General features: G+C 50.9%; 2 protein-coding genes across 3 annotated transcripts in view; both read right to left on the reverse strand.

Annotated features, from left to right (window-relative positions):
- Positions 1-10,346, reverse strand: part of adcy9b (adenylate cyclase 9b) — a 48,996-nt gene extending 38,650 nt beyond the window's left edge. The window contains exon 1 of the mRNA XM_086175570.1: positions 7,686-10,346. Within this exon, the coding sequence (XP_086031696.1) occupies positions 7,686-9,504 (1,819 nt within the window). The 5' untranslated portion in view covers positions 9,505-10,346. The remainder of the gene's footprint in view (positions 1-7,685) is intronic.
- Positions 10,347-13,822: 3,476 nt separating this feature from the next.
- srlb (sarcalumenin b) lies at positions 13,823-24,895 on the reverse strand. Of its 2 annotated transcripts, XM_086175775.1 has the most exons (7): positions 24,756-24,895; positions 18,982-19,071; positions 18,488-18,583; positions 16,951-16,986; positions 16,246-16,362; positions 15,207-15,440; positions 13,823-15,131 (listed from the first exon to the last, which is right to left on the reverse strand). In XM_086175775.1, exons 1-7 carry the CDS (start codon positions 24,814-24,816, stop codon positions 14,320-14,322), a joined length of 1,446 nt encoding a protein of 481 aa, XP_086031901.1. In that variant the 5' UTR covers positions 24,817-24,895; the 3' UTR covers positions 13,823-14,319. The 2 variants fall into 2 exon arrangements, with proteins under 2 accessions (XP_086031901.1, XP_086031902.1); XM_086175776.1 differs by lacking the exon at positions 16,951-16,986.
- Positions 24,896-25,724: the final 829 nt, after the last annotated feature.

The following is a 25,724-nucleotide window of genomic DNA, read 5'->3' on the forward strand; positions in this document are numbered from 1 at the left end:
TCATTCATAATTCACGCCGCCATTTATCACACACACACACACACACACACTCCCCGCCGCGCACACTAACGAAACGCCGAGCCACGAGCGCTCGGAGCGCTAGGAGAGCTCAGCGGCGGCTATTTGCATCTAAGTGCAGATAGTGCCTTTATGGATGAGTGCATTATTGCGTGTCACCTTCGGCGTGACCTCCATCTGTCAATATCACTGAAGGCGAACGCACGTCTTTGAGTGCGACCTCTGACGTCCTCGCGGCCCCTCGGACACGAAGGACACTTAGCTTAGGACGCCTCGACGACACGTATTCATCAAACCGGTCGTCGTCACGGCGACACAGCATTCAGACGGAACACCGGAGTAGCGGCGGGGAGGGGGATATTTATTTTTCCATTTCCATGTTTAGCGAGCGGCGGCGGCGGCGGCGGCTGAATTGCTGCACATGTTCTCGGCTTTATATCGGCACAGAAAAGGAGAACCCTCGCTGAGTTGGGCTTCTTTCTCCTTCTGAGAAATCCAGTCATTAACTCTCAAAAGAGGCCTCCAATTTCCAGCAGCTACTTTCCTCTGTGTGTTGCAGAGCTGTAAGCGTGTGTGTGTGTGTGTGTGTGTGTGTGTGCGTGTGCTGGTGCATGTGATGCGCTCAGACAGGTGTCGACTGCGTGCCAGGTGGAGCAGCAACGAACGAGATGAACCCCAGGGAGGAGACCGCATCCACCTTTCGGTCACGGTTCCAAGATCCCACGCGAAAAGCGAATTTCCCCAAAGTACAGACGTGAACATTTTGGTGGTATTTTTAGATGTATGAACCCAAAATTATTATTTTTAATAAATCATTTTACTCACCATTGCGCCAATTAATTTTTTTTTGTTTGGTCATCACTCGTTTTACTGAAGCTTGTCTTTTTAACCTTAGCGTCGTATTAATGTAACCAACTGTAGATTGGTTGATGCTGTAATGGCGGACAACTCCAGCAAAACTTCTGCCTTCCTTTAAAATATCCAGAAGTTTTATTTTTCCAGCAATAGCCGGCATCTTCCTGCGATACCAGACATTTGGGTCGATGCTGGGCGTTTAGGAAGCATGGTAGAGTGTGGGGTATCACAAAAAAATGACATACTTTCACAAACTAAGGAGCACAAAGTGGAGCAGGACATGTATGCTGGGTATCTTTGTTTAGCAAAGGAGATCTTGTATCTTATTTATTTCATAAAATGAATTTTAGTGTCATTTTACTTTATTTTTTACTGTTTTTTTTTTCTTCTGAGGCTAGAATATGGCTATTTCATCACAAAAAAAAAAAAAAAAATTCTGAAAAAAAAAAAAAACAGCAAACCAGCGAGGGTCCACTATATATGCATCTTCCACGGTGTGGCCAGCAGACCTCCTCGACACTTTAGCAGATGTGAAACTCCCACTCTGTTCAATAACAGATTGTTCTGCTGCGTGCAGAGGAGAGCGTACCACGTCTTTATCATCCCGGGCTGCATTCACAAAGCAAGGCGGGCTGATCTGTATCTACGACTTGGTGAAGCCTGTCTGAGGCCGGGAGTGAAACTAGTTCTACGGATTACTGCGTGAACGCACCTTCAGATGGAGATCCAGTCCAATAGGTTCAGGGGGGAATACACAAAAAGGAAAGTTATCTGCAGACTATAAGGCGCATTATCAATTAACGGGTCTATTTTCATACATAAGAAGCACCGCATTGATAAAACATATTGTATATAAAGCCGAACAAAACTCATCTCGTTCCCTCAGAAACTTTTCTTTCTCGGTGCAGTTCATCTGCTCGCTTCCTCCACTTCCGTTCCAGTGATTCATTCATGTTGAATTCTTTGACAGCTGCTCTTTTGCTGATAGCATTGAGTTTGAATTCTGCTTCATAAGCATGTCTCTTAACAGATGCCATTTTTGGGGGGTACAGGAATGCCTTATAGTGCATAAAATACGGCATCTGTTTGTGCAGGATAAAGAAAAACAACACAATGTGCTCGTTAGCATACCCGTCCGCCGTGATTGTAGTCACAGCTTCAGGTTCTGTGTGTCATTTTCATTTAGCCCTTGGCACATCACGCGGTAGCATGTCCTACACATGCTAACATGCTAAACTGCTGGTTTCACCTGGATCTTTGAGCGGCGAGGCGTCGGTCAGCCCGGGTCGCCGCTGTCATAACGCGCTCAGGCGGGGCTCGTCGGCGCAACGTTCCCTTACGGCGGCACCGCCAGGTCTGCGCGGATGCTCACGGCTGCATGGCTAATACGCTAGCAATGAATCCTAAAAGTCATTACCGATGCTGCCCTGAGTCCAAAACCATTTATTACTCTCCAGATTGAGGTAGCAGAGCGATACCCTTTGCTGCGCGGCGCCGCTGATCCCGCTGAGTAACGGGACAAGATAACCTAAACGAACCCTTGCTTCGGCCGTCGGAGCGTGACGACAGATCCCCGAAACCGCGTCGCCGTGTTTGATAAGCCCCGCAAAACGGCAAGAGGCGGCGTCGCGCTGCCGCAGGCCGGACGGAGTTACACCGAACAAAGCAGCGTGATGTATTACGCCATCGCTCTGGGCTGAGCTGTAATCTACCGTGCAGAGCCAAGGTGTTCCAGGCGAGGCTCGGTCACTGCGGTACAATCCAGCCGCCCCCCTTCTTGCCCTCCCTTCCCCCCCCCGGCCCTTTCATTCGCCTGGCGGCCGTCTCGCTCTCAACCCGGGCCTCAAATGAAAGGGGCAGTATGCTCTGTAACGGCAATCCCGGGATCTATTTACAATCACATTTTGTAAACACCCGTCCTTAACCGATCCGCCCGGAGTGTTACCGCCGCTCGCCATCCATTCAACCTTTCTTTGGCAGGGGGCGCGTGCGGACGGAAATTATGCCAGGTATTTGGCTGCTCGCTGGGAGAGAGGACAGCTGTGTGTATCCCAGGGTGAGAAAGCCAAACATTCGACTTTTCGTAAAGGTGTTAAAAAAAAAAAAAAAAAAAAAAATCCAGCGCGAGCCTCCCGCCTCCCCTTCCCCCGTTGCACTCAATCTACTTTCACCCTGCGGGCTCTTTTTGCCTTCATTTGTTCTGCGTTTCAACATGTGACCTCGAAAGCAGCCACATTTAGCATTGCCAAGGTCGCAGGTAGCAGCAATTATAAGTAGCTCTCCGCCGAGCCTCGGGCAAATACTGTGCACTCGGCTGACTGACGGCGCATCCCTATGGAACTGTGTCCACGGTGAAACCAACCGGTGTGTGTGCACACGTGTGCGCTTGTGTGTGTGTGTGTGTCCCAAAGGTGCAAATTAATCTCCCAATAACTAATACGTTCCGCGGAGCGTGGAGTAATAAGGCCAGAGACAAGCGGCACGGCGCATTCATCATCTGAACTATTTGCAGCAAAGTTCTGCCCGCCGCCGCGATCAATCCCGACGCGGCCGATCAATTCCGAAGGCTTACAGGTGAACCAGGAATCGGAAAAACGGCTGTATATCGGCGGCGAGAATACGAAGCGACCTTGTTCGATTCCCCTCGATTTCCGCACGACACGGATCCCCCTCCCGTCATATATACACGCCGTGACACGTCATTATCGGCAATCAATATCATTTTCTGTGAGTAAAAGCGCCGGCTGATGATGCGACGACGGAGTATTACCAACATTAATCACCGGAGCAGAGGTTAAGGCTGGAGGCAGAGGAGATTACCCAGTCTTGTTTAATTAGAAATCTCCCATAAGGCTGGCGAGAGGAGCCGGAGCAGGTTGGGAGGGGATTCGCCGCCGCCGCCGCCGCCATCCGAGCCTGAAAAAGGTCACGCTCGCGAGTGCGAAACCAACCCGAGGAGCGGCGGCCGGTTGACCGAGAGGGACGAAAGGGGGGGACGGCGTGGAGATCCAAAAAGCGGAGGAAGCGGTTTTCGGCCAGGGCGGCGCTCTCGCTGTGCAGAAAACGCTTGCGTGAAGACATTCCTTCGGAAACATCGAGCCGGGAGCGGATTGAAGGAACCACCTCTGCTTCTACATCGCCACAGTTAGAACAAGTCCACGCTGACGGCTTCCTTCTCCTTCTCCGGCGGGGGGATGTTTTGCAGGTACCGCTTGCATTAAGCACAAATAAAGGACGGTTCCATTCAGGGGGGGGGAAGCTGAGCTAAATATAGCCTCCATTTCCAGTAAGGAAAAGCCACAGCACAACAAGGTCTGGCCTCCTGTGCAGCCCCTTATTGGAGGCAACCAGACACACAGCGCTCTGAGTGTGTGTGTGTGTGTGTGTGTGTGTGTGTGTGTGTGTGCTGTATCATCTCTGGATATCCCTCCATTGACCTGCGTTGAAGCTAGCGATGACCTCATCGCCAAAATGCATTAGTCAATCAACGCGACATCAATCAACAGCAATTTTATTTGTCCAAGTTAGTTATCAAGGACGAATGCCATCCGCCCGTCGCCGGCCGTCATCGGCGGACGGCGGCCATGTTTCTGTGCGCTAAAACGCGCCCCCACCTCAATGACAATTGATTATTTATTGATTTTTTTTTTTTTTTCACCAAATCAACATATGCAGGCGTGTGCCTGGTTGTTTACGAGAAAACTGTTAGCTTGTCCGGATTAATTTTGACCTAATGTTTGACTCGGACTTACTCGCTGTTGTTTTTATGTTAGCATAATATGAAACACAGATAGCCAGTTTCACATATATGGCCATTCATTCATCGCATGATGACAAACATTCACACATTGGAGATATGGAAGCATTCACTGATATATTTGACCATTCACTCAGACACTCACACACACACACACACACACACACACACACGCAACCATTCACTCTTTTAGTTCAGCGTCATATGGAGATACGAAAAGACAGAAGGCAGAGCTGGAGGTCAAAGAGATGAAGATGAAGACGTTCAGGTTCTCTTTAGGATCAGGAATGAGTCCCAATGAGTGACGGCACATGTTAGATGTTCTGGAGAGAAGGTCAGAGAAGCCAGGCTGACATGGTTGGGTCATTTAGAAAGAAGGGATAATCAATATATTGGTAGACAGATGATGGAATTGGACGTCTAGAGGACCAAAGACCAAAGAGAAGATTGATGGACCTCATGGGAGAGGTAGGTATGGAGGTATGGAGGTGCTGTGAGAGAGGAGGATCCAGAGAAAAGGATTAGATGGAGAAGCTGGGTTCTCTTTGGGAGACCCCTGAAGGGAAAAGGCCAAAGGAAAAGAAGAATTTGTCACAGGGGTGCAGGACATGTATGACTGAGACAAAGTGATGACTGAAATGGTGAAGCTCTGGGTAGAAGGTTGCTGAAGGTGGAGCTGCCAGGCAAGAGGTCTAGAGGAAGACCAAAGAGAAGATTGATGGACATCGTGAGAGAGGATATGAAGTTAGTTGATGTGAGAGAGGAGGATCCAGATATGGAGAAGGTGGATTCGCTGTGGCGACCCCCTGAAGGGAAAAGCCTAAAGGAGAAGAAGATATAGAGACACACAAGAAGGAGCCGGGAATGTTCGGTCCAAAGACGATCGCTTTACCCGCTGTGCCACGGCGGCCCAAATTTAGCGTCTCCATTGAAGAGGAGCAAGCTAATGGCGGGACGTCGTCACCTGGCGAGTAACATGATCGGCGTGAATTGCGGGAAATGTAGCTGAAGAGGTTCTCGCGGGCCGCAAAAAAACGACCTGGCGGGCCACATTTGGCCCGCGGACCTTGAGTTGGACGTGTGGTATATTTTAAAAACCGAATACTAAAAACACAAACAACCGTCAAATGAATTGATAACAGAAATCGAATGCGCGGGCGCTTTTATGCAACGCCGCGGGGCTTCACCTGCAGGGACGGAGACGTTAAATGGGCTTCTATATTTAGTGCCTCTCCACCGCTGGCACTCCAAAGGGCTTTACAATGTTACCTCCTTATCCCATTCACACTCACACACCGATGTCATTCAAGGCGCCAACCTGCTCTTCAGGAGCAATCGCGAGCAGACGGCGGCGGTGAAAAAACGGGGATCCGTGCGTCGCACCGGCGCGAAGTGTGAAAATGGTGCTACGGCGGCGGCGGCGGCGGCGGGGCCGCAACCCGACCTCCCGGGCAATGAGCTGCAAATGAGCGAAAAGGAGAACGGCGGGGTTATTTAGGAGAAACGACAGGAAGCTGGGCGACTCCGGTCAAAGTGGAATATTCGGAGCGGGGGAACGAGGGACGATTGAGTTGAGCGGACGGCGGCGGCGGCGCCGGGGAGTTTACCGCCGCTAAAGAACAACTCTCTCCGGGCAGCTCGAGCCGTCTCCTAAAAGGAGAGGATAAATCTGGAGGAGAGGAGGGTCAATACCTGGGCGGAGGAGAAGGAGAGGTTGACGGCGCTGCAGCGAACACATTTATCCCCCGAGTGAAAACAACAGTGTGAGAGCGCCGGTCACTCATTAATCTGGGAGACGGCGGGTAAATAGGAAGCACTTTGACACCGTCTCTTTGCATGGCTGCTCGCGGAGCTGAACCGTTGATTTATGCGGACAAATGAATAACGCGCTCTTAAATTCATTCATTTGCCAAAGGAAACGTCGAAAACCTTCCCCCCCCCCCCCTTGGAAGGAAGCTGCGGCGCTGCGAGGCGTTCGCGGATTCGGCGAATGACGGAGAAAACGGGGCGGGTTTTTCGGCGTACAAGACGAAGTCCGCAGAGGCCCGAACCTGTTACGCCGTTTGCGATATGTTGGGATAAGTAAAGTTTGCGTTTTGGGCTGATGGAGAAAAAGTGCCGCAATAAATGAAGCCAATTAGCATTAACTGCAAACGAGTTACGTTTTTCCTGGCAAGAGGAAAAACCATTCGGTCGGTTTTCATCGAACCGAGCTCGATTCGGGGGACGGGAGGGGAAACGAAGACGTTCGGCTGACCGGCCTCTGTTTGCTAGCTCGGGTTCGGTTCCAGGAAGTAGCCTCCTGCTCCAGGGGAAGCTCTTGGTTTTGCATTTCCGCAGCCACTGAAGGACCGGTGTGACTTCAGCGCCACAACTTGGAGATGGAAACCGTTCTTTCGATAATAACCATGGACTGCAAGACGGGTTGAAGTCTTATTATCTTTCCCAAGCGCTGCTTTGCGGTGTGAAGACCCCGTTAGCCTTTAGCTAACTTTGAACTTATTTTGGCCCAAATGTTGACGTTCCTCTGCAAGCTCAGGAACCCTCTCTGTGGCAGCAGAGCAGAGCAGAAGAGCTCGGACCTCTTCCAGGCTCCAAACAGCCGACCGGTGACCACGATAGCTTCGTAAACGGCGCTCCGCAGTCCACAAGAAGTATCTGGTGATGGTCTTGGCTTATGAGTTCCACCTAGCGCCTACGTCACATGAGCTGTAAATACACCCTGCCTCGGAGTAGCAGCTGAGATGGTTCTAGAAACTGGTTCCTACGCTGTCCCGATGCACCAAGAACAGACTACTTCCTGGAACGGTTCTAGGAACCGGCGAGAAGTCCCCCCCGACAGGGAAGGGGCTCATAACTGAAGGTCGCCTCTTTAATTTGCCTCTTGAGCTCCACCAGGCAACTACGTCAAACCAGTTCCTACGGAAGCGTAACAAGACCCCGCCTTGGAGAAGAAGCTAATATGATTTGAGGAACTGAGATCCTGCACCAAGAAATGACCGAGGTCCTCAGAAGGTTCTCGGAAAAAGTTCCCGCGTTCCTAACAGGCGCTTACCTTTGAGCTGGTCCGCCACCACGCTCTGGCCGATCCTCTCGATGACCTGCCCGTCTTCGTGCCGGTAGCGATCGTCCAGGAAGTTGGCGGTAGCCTGCGACAGGTGGACCTTCCCGGCCACGCCCAGCTGCTCCATCAGGTTGGCCAAGTTGACGTCGTTGGACCAGACGTCGAACTTGAAGCGCTTCATGCCGAGGATGCCGCACAGCACGGTGCCGGTGTGGACGCCCACCCGCATGTTGACCATCTCCCTCTTCTCCTGGCAGAACTGCTCGATGGCCTGGATCATGCCCAGGCCCATCTCCACGCAGCAGTAGGCGTGGTCCGGTCTGGGCTCGGGGCAGCCGGCCACGCAGTAGTAACAGTCTCCGAGAGTGCTGATCTTCTCGCAGCCGGTCAGCTCGCACAGTCGGTCGAACCGTCCGAACAAGTCGTTGAGAAGCCCCACCAGGGCGTGGGCCGACTTGTTGGCGGACATCTTGGTGAAGCCCACGATGTCGGCGAAGAGGATGCTGACGGGCTCCATCCGCTTCATGTTGAAGGGCCTGAAGATGATCTGCCCGCGAGGGATGGAGGTCTTCTTGCGCTTGTTGCTCTTGGGGCTGGAGATGGCGGCGGCGGCGCCGCTCGTGGAGTACCGCTTGACGGAACCGTCGCCGATCTCCTCGTCGCCCTGCTTCATCAGCTCGTCCGCCACGATGCGAGGCATGACCGAGTGGATCATGCGCTCCTTCAAGGCTTTCTCCACCTCCAGGTCCTTGCCGTGCATGATGGCCTGCCCCACCTTGAGGAACGTGCTGCGCGACCTCACCTCCGACATGATGAACAGGTGGATGCCGATGGCGTGCGCGCAGAGGTGGAGCAGAGCCTTGGCCGGGCCCAGCCAGCGCAGCGTACTCCAATCCGCGTCGGCGGACAAACTCAGGCTGTCGCCCGTCGGAGTCAAGTTCAACCAACCCAAAGCCTCGAAGAAGACCGAGTAGAGGAGTCCAAGGAGGACCGAGGCGTACAGGCGCACGTGCAGGACGCTGTAGAGCAACAGGAGAACCTCGATGCACAGCGAGAAGGTCCCGACCGGGGAGAGGCAGGGCGACCCGCCGCCTCCGCCGACCGACCCCTCGTAGGTGAGGTTGGGCTCCGGCCCCGTCCCGCTCCAATCCTCCCCTTCGTCGGGCGGCGGCGCCGATCGGACCTCGGCGTCCGCGAAGACCGACGTCTGGATCTGGGGCGCGAGGGTCAGGAGGAAGGTGACCACGATGAGCAGGAGGGACGCCTGGTTGTAGCAGCGCGAGTACAACCCGGTGAACGTCAGCAGGAAGAGGAGCAGGCAGAAAAGGAGGAAGGAGGCGGCGGGGATCAGGAAGGCGGCGCGGTCGCAGCGGGACGGGTTGGCGGCGAAGTACAAGCCCCAGAGGAGGCCGGCGGCGGCCAGGTAGGAGAGGACGTAGCGGAAACGCCGGCGGGTCTGAGGGAAGCAGCGCTCCCTGCAGGCCTCCTCCAGGATGGACGAGTCGAACTTGGGATCCCAGAAGTGTCCGGCGGACCTCTCGAACAGCTGAGGCATCCGCTTCTGACCGCGGAAGCCCTTCGCCGCCGGACGCTTCACGCCCGACTCTCCGGAGCTGCAGCTGGAGGAGATGCTGTACTTGCAGTGCTTGGATCCCCCCGAGAACCCCCCGCCCAGGGAGCCCAGCGGCCCGCCGCCGTGCTTGTGCTTGCCGCCGCCGCCGATCCTCACCGAGACGCCGCCGTCGCCGCTGGAGTCGCAGCTCACCTCGGTGTGATGGGGCAGCAGCTGTTGATGTTGGGGGGAAGCCATGACGGACGCGATGTTCTCGAGGACGGGAGAAGAGGAAAAGTCCGAGGAGTCGAGTCAACGCCGGGGTCAAACCCCAGCAGGCCGGGCGGAGATCCGGAGGAGGTTACTCGACGTCAAGCGTTCCTCCATGATCCCGTCGGCGGGCAACACCGGTGAGGGGAAAAGTTGAAGGTGAAGGTGGTGGAGGAAAGAAAAATAAAAAACAAAGTCAAAGAGGACCTTGTTGCTGTTTGGAGGTTAGTCCTCCTGCATGGACACGGAGGTGAAGCAGACCTGAGACCTCCAGCTTGGAGCTCCAGAGGCGCCGGGGCCCCCTCTCAGCCTCGTCCTTTCCTGGGTGCGCTCCGTGCGGGCACTCACGCCGGGAAGGGTCGGTGTCTGGCGGACGCGCTCCGGGGCTCCGGAGCCGGGCTCCGGGTCGCCGCTCCGGGTCATCCGGTGGGGTCGCGTCCCCCCCCCGGGCCGCCAAGTAAAGTTTCCCCGCTGGAAGCCGAGGAGAAGAGACGGTCCACCTCCCGCGGGGACGCCGCTTTCCTCCGGCCGCGTCCCGGCGAATGTGGCGTCGGCTCGCCGCTCCTTCCTCCGCCCTCCGCCGCGGCTCTTCGCCCAGTGATCCGATTCCTGCGCGGCGGACCGCGGCTGCGGCTGCGGCTGCGGCTGCGGCGGCTCCGTCCCGCCTCTCAGCCCCGCGCACCGCCCGCACCGCCCGCACCGGCACCGGATCTTCCCCCCCGCGTGACGTGGGCGCGTCCCGTGGAAACGCACGGAGGCGCGTGCGCGATCCGAGGACCCGTGGCCGCGGACGCGCACGCCACCGTCGCCTGGGCGCCGACGGACGTCCGGCCGGGCGGGGTGCGTGCGTGTGTGCGCGTGCACGTGCGCCCGCGTATGCGTGTGTGTGTGTGTGTGTGTGTGTGTGTGTGTGTGTGTGTGTGTGTGTGTGTGTGAAGTGCGCGGGAGTGACACCGGAATCACTTCCGCTTTGTTCCTTTCAAAATAAAAAAAAAACTATTCAGAATTAGAACAACAATTCTGGACGTTCATCATTTTTCCCCCTATTTCCTTATTTTTCCCCTATTTTTTTTAACAGAGTTTAACATAAAGAAATAATGGTTGGAATCAAAACAACTGGCTTATGTTTCAACCTAAATTTATATAATAGATCAGCAACTTCCTCCAATAAAATCCCATGAAATAAAATCGAATAGTTTTTATAGCGGTTGAAAAAACACAATAAAATAAATAGAACTGCAATGGTTGGATTATAGATTTAGTTAAATGTGTCCTCGCAGTGTACTAGCAGTTTAATAGAGATTAAAATTGAAATAATCAAAACGAGTAAGTCCTGTTGAAAATACAGTAATGACGTTTTTGGCTTTTACAGCCAGAGGATACTTAATATATCAGCAACTATTCCCTCAAATACAATCACATGAAAAAAAATCAGAATTCACATTTTATGTAAACTGTATTTAACGTAAAATGCAAAACATAACTACAATAGATTGAAATATATGTTTTGAAAATTCTAACCCACATCAACCGCAAACACGAATTCAGAATATTTATGAAGTTCATGGAATTGAAACTATTTACTTTCAACCCGTTGAAATATAAAATGCCATATATTCTCGTATTTACCTCTAGATTAGTGGGATATGCATACTTTTATTTTGAAGAGATGTTGCTGTGCTTCCTCTGTGATGGCTGCCAGACAAAAGTGGAATGCTAGACATTGTGTGTGTGTGTGTGTGTTTGTGTGTGAGGGAGAGAGAGAGGGTGAGGTTTTAGGAATTAAAAATTCAATTTTGCATTGTTCTACACGACCTAACCAGCCATCCTCACTTTTTTAAATGATTAACTGGAAGGCGGCAAAGCCGTCTGCTGGTGCAGAAAAAAAAAAAAAAAAGTGCTTTCAATGTCAAAGATTACATGCAGAAAAAAAACAAAAAAAAACAAAAAACGGATGCAACCACGGTGACCAAAGTCATGCCGAAAGTAACAAGGAGACGTGTTACAGCGAACATTCACCCGCTGCAACCGAAATACCAGACGGCGCTTTTCTGGTACGGGACGACTGGGACGCAGCCTCCTGCACCGCAAACAAGACGCCTGCCACAATTAGATCGCCGGTTCATATTCACCTCACGAATGAACCCGTCAGCACTAAACAAATGTTAAAATAGAGGACGGTTCTCGTGGCGACGAGCCGCTGTGCGTCCGAGTATGTCGGGAATCGGTCGTCGAGCCGCGTTGGCGCGTTCGATAAATATGACATTGAGCCCCGTTATCAGGTGCAGGTAGATGCTTTTAACTTGGCCGCTCTTATTTTAGGAAGCGGCGCCGAGTCAGTCGGTCAGTCAGTCAGTCGCCGTGGTGTCTATTTACAGCGGGAGGGCAAGAAACAAAAAAAAAAAGCAAGGAAAAATTTGATTTCCAGGTCGGGGTTACGGGGTCGGCGTGCGCGTCAGCTGATGCCCGTGGATTGATGTCATACCTTTTGCAGTAGCAAAAAAGCGTGTTTATGATATAAACATAGCAAATAAACGCTCATGGTGGCTCCTGTGGACGCTGCGACTTCTGTGTGTGACCGTAAAAAGCAGCAGTGCTGCCAGATGTTTGTAAATCATTCATTCGTTCGTTATCTTTACCGCCATTCACCCTCTCATTCATGCCGTACGGAGACAAAGAGTGACGCTCCTGGATGTTATTGGACCGCAGGAGGAACCTGGAGGAACCAGAACGCGGGCGTGAGGTGAATATGGAGCGTCCACACAGAAAGGCCCGCCTTGGGAATCCAACCGGGGATCTTCTAGCGCTAACGGCTAACGCTGCGTTTCCCTCCATGACCAGAGTTCTGCCGGGGGTTTGGGAGAAAGCTGGTGTCGAGAAGAGCGGAGCGGCTTTTTTTTTTTTGAAATAACCACAACGTGTCAAAATGTTTATTCGAATCATCGACACAAACGACAAACAAGCGAGTCGATCACTACTTTAATGGGACACACATCCATTCCAAATCACAGTTGAGATACTGAAAACATACCAAAAACACAGAGGAGGCCTTCACACACACACACACACATTCACACACGCACACACGCACATACACACTGCTGGCTTGATGAGGATTAGTGGCCTGAATAACTCCTTACACTTCTACACAGCACTCTCTAGTGGTCATCTCTGTATCTGCAGTGTAAACACACCAATCAAACCCAGTGGAGCACTCGCACTCAGAGACACGGAAAATGAAGCTCGGCCGGAGTTCCCGGGACACACTCTTTGCCTCGGTGTTTATCCTGCAGACACCGTCGCTGGCGGGGGTTAGCGCGGGAGGAGACAGGGGGAGATGAGGGTACGTTTCGCCATGAGCGAACCCGGGAGTTGGAGAAGGTTTTATTTTTGATATCCGTGCGTACGCCTGGTCTATCTGCAGCTCGGAACCATAACTTGCGCTATAACTTGACAAAAGATGATACGCGTGTACACAAACAGCTACATGCTAATTGCTAATATCACCAGAATTCAGATTTCCGGGTGAAATGTGCGATACGGTCTATTTTGTTTATTCTTTCAAACAGCATCCTGCCAGGGGTTCTTGCGAAACGCACGTCATGTTTTGTCAAGTTATCATCACTTCACACTTTGTGGCAGAGCCGGGAGGCGGAGAAGGGAAATGTAACCTAGAGACGTTAGCTAACGGATAGCGGAGTCGTCGGGCGCATTAGAAAAGTATGTGAAACACGGAGGTTTCGAAAGGGTCGCGTGTCCGGACGGCACGTTTTGCGCGACGGCGCAACTTCCCGTTTGCGGTCGTGTCTCAACCTCGCCGTCATCAGCCGGATGCCACCAAAGCCGTGACGTTCAAGGGAGGAACGCTAGCGCTAGCGCCGTCACTCTAAACCTGTACGGTGGGTTAGGGGGTCCTTGTTTCAACAGAGGTCAGGGGTCAAGCGGGTAGTCCTCCATCTCCTTGCAAGCTAGGCGTCGGATGATCGTGTGGTCCTTCAAGCCGGAGCGTCTGGATGCAGGAAAAAAAAAAAGACGAATTCCGAATGCGGCGGCGCGATACGACGGATTTATACGGCGTGACGTCGTGAAGGGGCGAGTCGGCGGAGGCTCTGACCTTTGACCCCGACCTCTGCTTCCGCCGTGAACGCCGATGAGCGTCGATACAAAACAAACTCATTCACCGGATGGTTAGGGACGGCTGAAACCCGCCCAACGGTTTCCGTAGCAACCGCCGCGCGACGCCTCAGAGGGATTCGTCGGCGCACGTGAAAACCGATGCATTTCTCACACAGAGCTTCAACACCTGTTTCCACTTTCCGTTTTTTTTTTATTCACATACAAGGGAGCTTGTATCTGATTCACAATTTAGCTTTCCTCCAACTTGTGCCTTTTTTTTATTTCTTTCTTTCATTTTTTTTTTTTTTTTTTAATTATTATTATTTTTTTTTTTCCTTCACAATTCCTTCGAACCCCAGAGTCCGCTGCAAATTTTATGCAAGAGACGTAGGATTTGGACGACGTGGTGATCGGCGGCGCGTTCTTTTTTTTCCTTTTTTTTTTGCTTTTTCTTTAAACCCCCGAGCCGCCTCGTCAGGCGACGGCCCTTCGCTCTTCCCGTCTGCGTATTCCCCATCGTCCCTAAATGCACCTCCCGAGGAAAAAGAAACCTGCGGCGTCTTCTCCTCCGCCTCCTCAATAATACAGGCCTTCTCGCGAAAAAGAAGGTGTTGCCTTCCGTCGGAGCTTCTCTCTCCACCTCCCGCCTCTCCTCACTTCCCCCTCCCTCGAGTTATTCTGCCTTCCTCAGTTCTTTCGGTAGCGGTTCTTTGGCTTCTCGCCGCAGCCGGTGGCCTCGCAGGAGGACAGGCCCGGCTGCTTGCCAGAGTTGATGCTGCTCAGAAGGGCGGGCAGCTCGTTGGTGATCGCCTTCTCGATCTTTTCCAGCAGGCAGCCTCCGATGTAGGAGCACTGGGCCGCCAGGGGTTTGAAGTTGGCGACCGGGTTGACGCCGAAGAAGTCGCGGTAGGCGTCGCGGTTGGGCAGGTCGAACTTGCTGACGTTGGTCTTGGCGAGGATGGACTTGAAGATGTAGAACTTGTCCGGGTCGTCCACGATCTCCTTGAACACCAGCTCGGGGTCGCTGAAGAAGCTCATCTTCTCCTTGAAGGTCTGGACGTAGCGGTCCACCAGCAGGCTGTGGATGCGCACGCGGATGCCGTGCTGGCGGATGAAGGCGATCTTGTTCTCCATGCGGTTCTCGATCACTTGGTTGAGATCTTCCAGGAGGGAGATCTCCTCGCGTTTGAAGAGCTCGCGGCTGGTGTCGGGCGCGTAGTCGTACGGCCAGAAGGAGCTGACGTAAACCCGCGGGGGTTCGGTCACGTTGATGAGCGGAGCCAAGCTCCAGAAGAGGGCGCCGTAGACCCGCATCAAGTCCTGCGTGGCCAGGCTGTCCGCCTTGTTCAGGATGATGCGGATCTGGGACTCGCGACCCTTCAGCTGCCTGAAGAGCATCTCCAGCTCCAGGCCCACGTCCAGCTTGGTGGGGTCGAACACCACGAAGATCAGGTCGGCGCGGTCGATGAACCACTGGCAGACGTCGTTGAAAGGATAACCTGGAAGGGGCGAAGACGGAGAGACGGGTCACCTCGCGGTTTCTTCTCCACGTCGACGCGTCCGGAGGGGTTTACCTCTCTCCTGCTGCTTGCGGTTCTCGATGATACCCGGCGTGTCCACGAAGGTCACGCGCTCCAGAAGCTTGTGCGGCATTTCGATCCCGATCAGCTTCTCCAGGAAGTTCTGACCGAACTTCTCCAGCGGCGAGAAGGAGCGCGAGCTGTCTGCCGCCATGACGATGCCCTCCACCGAGCGGATCTTCTCCCCGTGCATGATTACCGTGAATTCAGAGGTAGTAGGCTCAGCTCCTGGGGGATTCCACCAGAGAGCGCAGAAAGACCGGAGACGGATGATTCCCGGTCTAACGAATGGTTCTGAGTCACAGAATTTAACGGATTTGCCTAAAACAGGGGTCGGCATCTTTACACTCCGAGCGGCTCGGGAAAATAAATGAGAAATATTTAATTGAAGTGTATTTCATTTGTGTTAATTCCTTTTTTTTTTAACTTTTAGTCCTAAGTCGGAAGATTGTTGCGATCTTGAAATATTAAATAAAATCATATTTATTATTTTTTTACGCTCAAAATAAGGTCAGACGGCAGCCGGTAAAGTCCCGATTTGCAGATAAAATAAATATTTATGAAGATATTTTGCAAATATTTATTTTTTATTGTTTACTAACACAGTGATTTTTTTCCCGATTTATTTTTAAAATTCAGGTCAAGGCTCCGCGACACGCTCTGAAAGCCCAAAGCTCAAAATGAGTTCATTATATAAATAAAATTTAATTTTCTCTGTAATACTTTGTGAATTTCAGAAGCTACACACTTGTTTATACAAAGTGTAAAGGTAATAAAAAGCAATATATACAGCGGTACCTTTATTTTAGACGTCAAAAAAGTAATTGGGGCTCCCGGTGTTTTCTTTTCCGAGGAAACCGGGTCCAAATGGCTCTTTGGGTGTCAAAGGTTGCCGAGCCCTGGGCTAGGAAGTCCATCCAGGAATCGAAGTTCACAATCGCATCATCCGTGTCCGTGACCATTTTATTTTACCGCTACCACGAAAATATCGGTAATTTCGGTCGAAGCGAGAAGGTGTCGGCGGAGGTGGAACCTGTGTAGAGCTGGTAGGGGCTGTCGCTCAAGCCCAGGAGGTAGTTGATCATGGAGGACTTTCCTACGCTCCAGGGTCCCAGGAACAGCACCATGGGCTTGGATGTGATTTCTCCGTCTGCGGGGCGAGAGATGACACCGATTCACGCGAGGGGTAAATAAAAAAAAAACAAAAAAAAAAAAACAGCCGGGTGACAGAGAACATCTCAAGTTCATCGGAGGAAGCAAACATCCGGATCGAACTTGAGCTGCCCTGATGCCGGACGGACCAAAGATGGAAGGAGTTTGGGTCAAGCCGGGCGACGCCACAGCACATCCAGAGCAGAGGGACGTCTCAGACGCTGTTAGGTCGGGGACGCGGTCCTGGGAAAGGGTTGCGGTTCTGAGGGTCGGGGTCCGAGCCCGGGTGTTGCTTCCCGATTAGAATCGGCCACAAAAATCGATAGGAGGCGAACGTGACCGGAGGCGACCCCCTTCCCTTTCCCATCACCGGCGTTTTGCGTAAAGCCGCAGGCGCTCATGCAACCTCCTCGCCTCCGGACTAGCATTTTTTTTTTTTGTTTGTGTTTTTTTTACACCGCGCCGCTCCCGTCGCTTTGCTTTCTCCTCGCCGAAAAAGGTGATGATTAACGGAGATGGAGGGAGGAGGACGGGGACCGAGCACTTAAAGCAGTGCCATGCACAGGTAAGCGCCACCGGCACGCACCTGTGGCCGAGTCCCCCAGGGTTCGTCCAGGGTAGGCTGTTAGATGAGGGGGGACAGGAGAGGGGGAGGACAGTGAGGAGAGCGTTCACAGGGAATGAGGTGTTCTGTGCACGACGGGGGGGGGGGAGGTGGAGGCGGAGGTCCGGACTCGCGCCCGATTCCAGAATTGTCCGAATACGGCGACGTCTGGACAAGCGCGGGAGGCCCCGGAGGACGGAAGACGCCGATTCGCGTCCATTCTTTGCGTCGTCGTCCCGGAAACGACGACGCAAAGGACGGTTACGGATGGCGATAATATCGATGTGTTTCCTCCCGCAGGCCGGGAACATGCAGGAGGTCCAACACGGACCCGGAACCGTCCCGGTTTGTGAACGAGAGGGGGGACGGGTCTCTATCTGGGTCCCTCTCATCGACAGCGGGATCGGCCTCGAGAACCCCGAATGCAGGATAACAAATGGATGAATGAATTAACGAATGGTTGGAAAAGCAGAAACTGAGTCTTGGGAATTTGTGAACTGAGTGATAGAGGCAAAATCCTATATACTCTAGTCTATATTTTGGAATGGATGTCAATACTGTTAGGATGAAAAGTCCACACGAATAATAATAATAATAATGATAATGATAATAATAATAAAAATAATCAATTAAAATAAATTAAAAAGATAATAATAAGACATCTGTCCAATTATGATAAAATTAAAAAATGATAATAATAATAATAAAATAATGATTATAATACATTCAATAATAACAACAATAATAGAAATAATTAAAAATAATAATAATAATAATTCGCCGTGCAATAATAATGATAATAATAATAATAATAATAATACTAATAATAATAATAATAATAAAAATAATCAATTAAAATAAATTAAAAAGATAATAATAATACATCTGTCCAATTATGATAAAATTAAAAAATGATAATATTGATAATAAAATAATGATTATAATACATCCAATAATAACAACAATAATAGAAATAATAAAAAAATAATAATAATAATTCACTGAGCAATAATAATAATGATAATAATAATATATTTGTCCAATTATGATAAAATGAAAAAATGATAATAATAAAATAATTATAATAATACGTCCAATTATAACAACAATAATAAAAATAATAAAATTGATAATAATAATAAAAATCTGCTGTTCAACAACAACAATAATAATAATAATAATAATAATAAAAATCTGCTGTTCAACAACAACAATAATAATAATAATAATAATAATAAACCTGTCAAAATTAAAATAAATAAAAAAGAGAATAACACATCCGTCCAATTATGACAAATAAAAAAAATATAATAGTCATAAAATAATAATAATAATAAGACATCCAATAAAATCAACAACAGCTTTAATAACAATAATAATAGTAATAATAATGCGAGAGTTTATGACGCAAATGTCACCGGTGAAGCGAGGAAAACAAAAACCCCACACGACAGAAGGACCAGGACGGACCAGGACGGACCAGGACGGACCAGGACGGAGCAGCTTCCTTCTGTCATACCTGAGATCTCGTGCTGCCGGAGCTCATTGTACTTGTAGGCCTGCTCCATCGGCTTGATGGACGAGTGGTAGATCTTCCGCAGCCTCTGTATTGCCGCTGAACGTCGGCGGAGAGAAGAAAAAAAAAAAAAAAAAAAAAAAAAGGGGCGGGGGGAGAGAAAGTCAAAATTCAAAAGTGCTGTTTTGTGAGAGTTCAGAATAAAGCAAATTAACTCCTGGTGACCCGGAGTCCATGTTTGAGGTCATCGCACCCGTCTTCTCCCATCTTATTCTTATCTCAACCATGTTTTTTCCTCACACACCGGCCCTTCAGTGCCCTCCACTGGCGACACACTCACACAGCATCGCCGGGTGCAGTTGTCAATCAGCGCCGGCGCTCCGTATTTACCTTTATCGCCTCTCCTGGTTTGACATTCATGCGCATTTGAGACAAAAATCTGAATTGTAACAGCTGCAAATCCAAATCTGCATAAACAGGTTGCTGAAGGCTCTCACCCGCATAGTCTGCCGATTTGTCCTCGGTCGCGAGTCGCAACGTGTCGTCGATGTGAGATCTGTCTCGGAGGACGGAGGTGAAATCTTCCTCTGCGGAGAGACGGGGGTCGGACAGGGTTGGAGAACTTCCACGTGACGGATGGAACAACACATCTCTGCATTTGAACACCTGATGTCTCCTTCAGCTCCTTCCTCGTGGTCCGCCTGGTGGAAAGCCTCGGGCGACGGGAGCGTGAACGCGTTCGCATAATAAGATAATGTCGCTTCCATATTCCTCGATCGGGGGAACAAGACGAGACAGGAAATGAACCGCTGTTCCTCCATCTTGCGAGCGCCGGGTAACTATTTGGACGGCGTCAGCTGTGCGTGTGCATGTGTGTGTGTGTGTGTGTGATTGATTGAGAAAAACGAGGGGAGGGCGCTGCCGCTGTGTCATATCCCCTTTTTGAACATATCGGGTTACTTAGATCACAGCTGTTAGCGCAATCAACTCTTGATTTAGAAAGCAAACCCTGCAAATAAACAGACAAAGACATTTGTTTGGCATCAGCCGCGGGCTTCACGCCGGCGGCGCAGATAAGGCGTGGGGCTGACCACGCCGTAATATACGGGAGACGATCATTCCCAATCCTCTGTCGTTAGCGGTCTATATTTACCCGCCTATCCCGGACTTAGCGGACCCGTCCTTGTGTGCGCGGGCCTCGGACCGGACCTCCAACGCGGCGCCGCGGCAGGCTTGCCCGCCGCTATATATAGGAGGTCTTCTTTCTTCGGAGGCCTCGGCGTCCGAGCTGCCGCACTTTCCCCTTCATAGAGATGTGTCAGAATTCAAAATGGTATTTATGGTGTTCACTTTTGGGACGTCGGGACGCGTAAAACATCCGCCGCCGTGATGATGTCGTCGCTCGCTCGTTCGGTTGTTGTGAAATACGCTCCTCTTAAGGAAGGGGTCCGTTGCAGGCGTTAAAGTCACACTGAGACCGTTTGGGACGTGCAAGAAGAAGGGAGGGTGAAGGAGGCTGGGGTTGGACCAGGACCAGAAGGGAGGTTTGTGGATGGAGGCGCCAGAAAGGCGACCCCAGAAAGGATGCAGCCCAAAAGAAAAGAAGAAAATACAACGTAATCCTTCCCTGAAGGAGAGGCTGTTACCTCGGATATAGAGTATAATAATAATAATAATAATAATAATGATAATGATGATGATAATAATAATAATAATAATAATAATAAAAATGATGATGATGATGATGATGATGATAATAATAAAATAATAATAATCATAATTATAATAATAAAACTGATGATTCTTTTTATTTATTGTATTTATTTTATTCATTTTATTAAAATAAAATAAAATAAAATTAAATTAAATTAAATTAAATTAAATTAAATTAAATTAAATTAAATTAAATTAAATTAAATTAAATAAATGGTGCTGGCAGTGGACCAGTGATTTAACCTTGACCACTAAGATCCTTTTGTGGACCTTAACACTGATGCGGTCACTTCATTACAGCAGGTTTCCTTCATTTTGCCCACACCTTAAAGTATATTTGAGTATACTGAGGTTTGAATAGTGAGAGATTAATAAACGGATAATTGACAAATAACAAAAATAAAATATAATAATAATAAAAACCTGCAAGTGACTAATATATGGTGATTTCAGTCATAAACTGTAATGAGTGATCGCTCAATTGCAGCGACACGAGAGTGCGTCTCACCGCAGGAAGCCGTCACGGACGCCTCGAGGAGCGCAGACGATTCAAGAAAAGACCCCCCGCCGTGACGCTTTCACCGGAACCCCCGGCAGACGCTTGTTTTGAAATGTAGCAGGAACACACACACACACGCGTACACGACACGCACGATTCTCCTCGAGTCAACCTGCTAAAAATAATCCCCGCGACGTTGCTCACGGCTCGGCGAGAAAACCGAAACTAGAAACAGTCCCGATATAAGCGGGGTGTGTGTGCACCTCCGAGGAGACCTCCTGCAGGGTCACGCAGGGATTTAATACCCTGTTCTGATCACGGCAAGATTCCCCTTCCTGTCCGGCACCGCCAACGTGTGAGGGAGAACCTGGAGCGCAGAAATAAAACACCCCATCGCACCTCATGTCTGGAATGGTTGGAAAGGGGGATTTGTCAAAACGGGCAAGAATACTCCTGAAATATACTGCTCAAAAAAATAAAGGGAACACTTGAACAACACGATGTAACTCCAAGTCAATCACACTTGTGTGAAATCATAGTGTCCACTCAGGAAGCAACACAGATTCATTTGGACTTGTTTTAAGGACATTACATCAAAGTTGGATCAGCCTGGAGTTTGTTTTTACGCTTTAATTTTGAGTGTGATTCCTAATCCAGACCTCCATGGGTTGATACAATTGATTTCCATCGATCATTTTGGTGTGATTTTGTTGTCGGCACATTCAACTGTGTAAAGAGCAAAGTATTTCATAAGAATATTTCATTCATTTAGATCTAGGATGTGGTTTTTTAAGTGTTCCCTTTATTTTTTTGAGCAGTGTATGTCGGCGGAGGTTCAAAACCTTGTCGTGTTGGAAACTGCACTTGAAGATGTTTCACCCACTGAAGCGGATTTTGGCAAGAATACTCCTGAAATATGAGTTTTTAAACTTTGCACGAACAAATGGCGAGATCCCGCCGATCGGACGAGCCTCAGTCCGATTCCAGTCGTGGGGGGGGGGTTAAATCGGAAAACGTCGTCCCTCGTCGTTTACAAACGAGGCCTGACATTGCGGAGCACACCTGCACACTGAAACCCGAATCCCGCCTGGGAAGACGAGGCCTAAACCGCCGCCAACTTGTTAACACGTCTCAATCCGCTCAATCCCCCTCCTCCTCCCCCCCGGACCGAGGCGCCCCGCAAAGATCACAGAGGTAGTGTTGCCCGCGAACGGCGGGCCTTGCATCAGCGCTCTAAATTAACCCCGCGGGCGCCAGAGGGGGGGGTTGGGGATTGAAAACCCCGACATATGCGGCCGGGGACCGCCTGTCCTCGCTGAGCCCGTTGCCACCCAACCGTCCCGGAGTTTGGAGAAACATTCTGGTGGCGCATCCGGGAGGAATTTAAACCCACGCCTCGACGATGGATCGTCCACGAGGATCGCGGCGATCGACGGCGAGGGAGGGTTTGTGGGTCGACACCTGCGATAAACTCTCCTAAAATTGCGCGGTGTTCGTCTCAAAGCGAAGAGCTACACCCTCGAGCGTTCTCCTGAACGGCGCGGGCATTTGCACCGTACATATTAGGCCAAAACCGGGGACGTGTAAAACCCCCCGGGGATTACGCGATACCATACGACGGAGGTAAATTCAATTAAAGTGAACACGATGCGGACGGCCGGGGGGGGGGGGGGGGTTTCCGGAGGATCTATCTTGAGCGCGTGGTGGAGGTTCAGGCCACCTTCACTTAAAAGGCCAGGGGAGTTCATCCCAATTGAAATTCCGCTCATCCCCAGAACGACAAGCGCTCCCTTCGCCGTTCGACGGCGCTTTAAAACCCCGTCGGACCCCGACTCCGGCCCGTGGCGGCGAGAAGAGGCCACCAACGGGAACAGGTGGCCTCCCTCCACCCCTCGCCCCGCGGTCAGAAATAGCTCCACAATGGGGCAGAAGATGGACATCAGAGGGGGGAACGGCCGCTTCCTATTTAAAGGCTTCGACGAGAAACGTTCACGACTTTGCAAAATACAGCTTCCCCGAGTAGCTATTTCCTGGACGGCGTCGATAAACAAAACCCCAATCTACTCGCAGGTGAATCCGAGAAGGCCCGTCTGAGCGGGTGATGTGTCGCCGCGCTGTTTTTAGGGCCGGGGCCGCGACGCCTCGGGGTTCTATTACCGGCCGGGGCCGACCGTTTCCCGTCCGCTCGATAGCATCGGCGGCGCGTGTCCTCCTGGAGGTCACGGCGGAGAGCGGCGAAAGAGGATGCGAGGGCGCCGTCGCCTCGGGGGGGGCGAGGTGTTGATCTGAACCCGGCTCTTCTTCTCGGGCGCCCTCTGAGACTCCTCTTTGTGAGTCTGACGGCATCACGGGAAACACATTAGCGCACGTCAGCGGCGGTTTACAAATAGCCGCCTTATAAGCCGAGGTGAAGTCGGGGGATCTGAGGGTGTTCCGGCGCCGAGGGCGGGAGGGGAACAGGTGCGCGGGTGCGTCACCGGGGGGAAGAAGAAGGGGGACGGGACGGAGGCCCGAGTCTACTCCGGGGGTCCACGAGGCCTTCGGGGTGGATTAAGAGCGGGAACGGGACCGGGGCGTCCCCAAGTCCACCCTCGACCTTTACGCCATTCTTCAAATCGTCTTCCGTTTAAAGTCGGTAAAAATGTTAGCATTAGCGAGTCCACAAAACACACCAACGCAGCCATAAACGAATTCGAGCCAAATAAACAACGGATCCACCGAGGATCCCGCAGACCTCGATCTATCCTGTTCTTACGAGCGAACCGGGGTCCATCGGAAGAAGCGGTAGTTTAGTCATCTCTTCTGATGCCTCCTGAGGAACAAACATCATCGATAAAATAGCCTGATTTAAAATCTAAGTGTGTTAAGGCGTCACTAAATCCTCATTACACTGACAGTGGATGAAAAATGTGCACCGTGCCGAAATCAAATCCCTTCGGAGGGGGAGTTTATGGCCGAGTTAACCGCGTCGCTGAGGTTCCTGGCGTTGTTCGAAAACGATCGATACCGTAATATTATAGCAGGAGTGCTGCGGCGCCGCTCGCTCTATTAAACCCCCATAAAGCGCTCGCGCTGAAATCAAAACTCCTCCGAGGGAAGGAGGTTAAAGAAAAAAAAAAAAAAAAAAAAAAATCAATCAGTTGATGCGGAGACGGATGCTGCCGCGCCGGGAGACGTGGCGATGAAGAGGAGGCTCCGCCCCCGCGGCCGAGCCCCGCCTGCCCGGAGAATGCATGTCCCTAGAAGGCCAACGGCTGGGAATAAATTGTGATTGTGACAGTGCAGAGTGACAGCAGCTGCCCGGCGTGTCGGAGGGGGACGGGAGGGGAGGGAGCGTCCGTCGCGGCCGGTGTTGGGTTTCAGGACGCCTTCCAATCTTAGACACCTGACAGAAGCCCGAAACATGGCGGTCCGGCCCCGGCGCCGCCCCCTCCGCCCCCCCAGGGTTGCGGGGCCGAACGCCGCCCCAAGGGCAGACAAGGGTGACATGCAGAGGGTAATCGCCGGCTCGGAGCCGCTCCTCCGTTTCGACTTCCGGGGCCGTTCGGGGTGATCGGCGTTCTCGGATTTACTTGTAACTCCAGCCTAGCGACGGCGTCACAACACCGACCGCTGCCATGAATACATTTCCTCGTAAATGTGTCGACCGGAGCTTCCACGCCGGGACGTTCCCGGAGGCGTCCGCCGCTCCCGGCGTCCCGTCGACACAACCGCGGCTCAATTCCGCGACGGGAAACCCCCGAGTTAGCATTTCACACCGGATAGCAACAGTTTAAGAATAAACTTGGATGGATTTGACATGTCTTGCCATGTCTCTCACACACACACACACACACACACACACACACACACAGACAGAGAAGCCATCCTGATAAAACTGTCCCCGCTATGAAGACGCCGCCCTCCCTGGAATAAATTTACTTTCTGCCCCCTCAGTTAGTTTATCAGACAAAGCACGGCTGCAGCGCGCTCACCGATCCGCAGCTGGCGCTAAATAAAACAAATAAATCAATAAAAAATAAATAAAAATCCCATGACGGCGCCGCCGGCTATTCTTACCTGCTGTGGCCTGCAGAAGCAGCAGGGAGACCAAACAGCAGACTGAGATTGTGCCCTTCATGGTGGCTGGCAGGAGAACTCTGATAGTCACATAGGATATATATACCGAGGCGACGAAGGTCAAAGGGCAGCCGGAGGGAAGAGGCGTGGCGTGGAGAGTGCCAGCTGGTGTGTGTGTGTGTGTGTGTGTGTTTTTGTGGTGCCGCGGGAGTCATAGCATGCCAGGGGGACTCGGCGGAAAAGAGCAGCTGACTCCTTTTAGTGGCGCTGCATCGGTGAAAGCTGAATGGCCGGTAAACGTCACTCTGGAATCATTCAGAATTCCGCTTTCTTAAATATAATGCTTACGATTAATTATTTCAATGTTTGCAAATGACGCCGTGATCCGGGAGTCGCATTATCTGTTGCCACGAACCCGTAACCTGGGTAGGAATCTTGATATTTTCTTCTAAATGCAGTTTTCTTCGGTCTCGTCGTTTGCTTGTTTCCTCCCGAAAAAGCTCTTTTGTTCCCGGCTCATTTCTTTTCGAGGGCTAGTTTGTGGTAGCTGATGTGTAAAATGGCGCGACAGAGTTAAAATCACGGAAGTAAAGTCAAGGCGGAAACAGACGTTTTGCAAAATGAGCTCAAGAAGGTCAAAGAAAGATTTCCTTTGCGGACCTGCTCCAGGTGATATTTGAAGACTTTCCTCCACGGGCTGCTGCAATATTTTGGAAACACTATAAGCAAGTGAGAAAACCAGAAATAATTCCAATATTCTGTAAAAAACTGTCCACCTGGAAAGTAAACACTGGTCAGAAATCGGACACTGACACCAACAATTCATTCATTCATTCATTCATTCCAAGTACTTACAATAGCGCTAACAGCTACATGCTAATAGCTGCAATCATAGCTTTAATAGTCATTCATGACATTGTGATGTAGAGAGAGCGGGAAACAGGGTGAGGAACATCTAAAGAGGTGGAG

This window comes from Fistularia commersonii, chromosome 28 (assembly GCF_037954325.1).
Source record: "Fistularia commersonii isolate RoL2024-O1a breed Wild chromosome 28, RoL_Fcom_v1.0, whole genome shotgun sequence".
Lineage (NCBI taxonomy): Eukaryota > Metazoa > Chordata > Actinopteri > Syngnathiformes > Fistulariidae > Fistularia > Fistularia commersonii.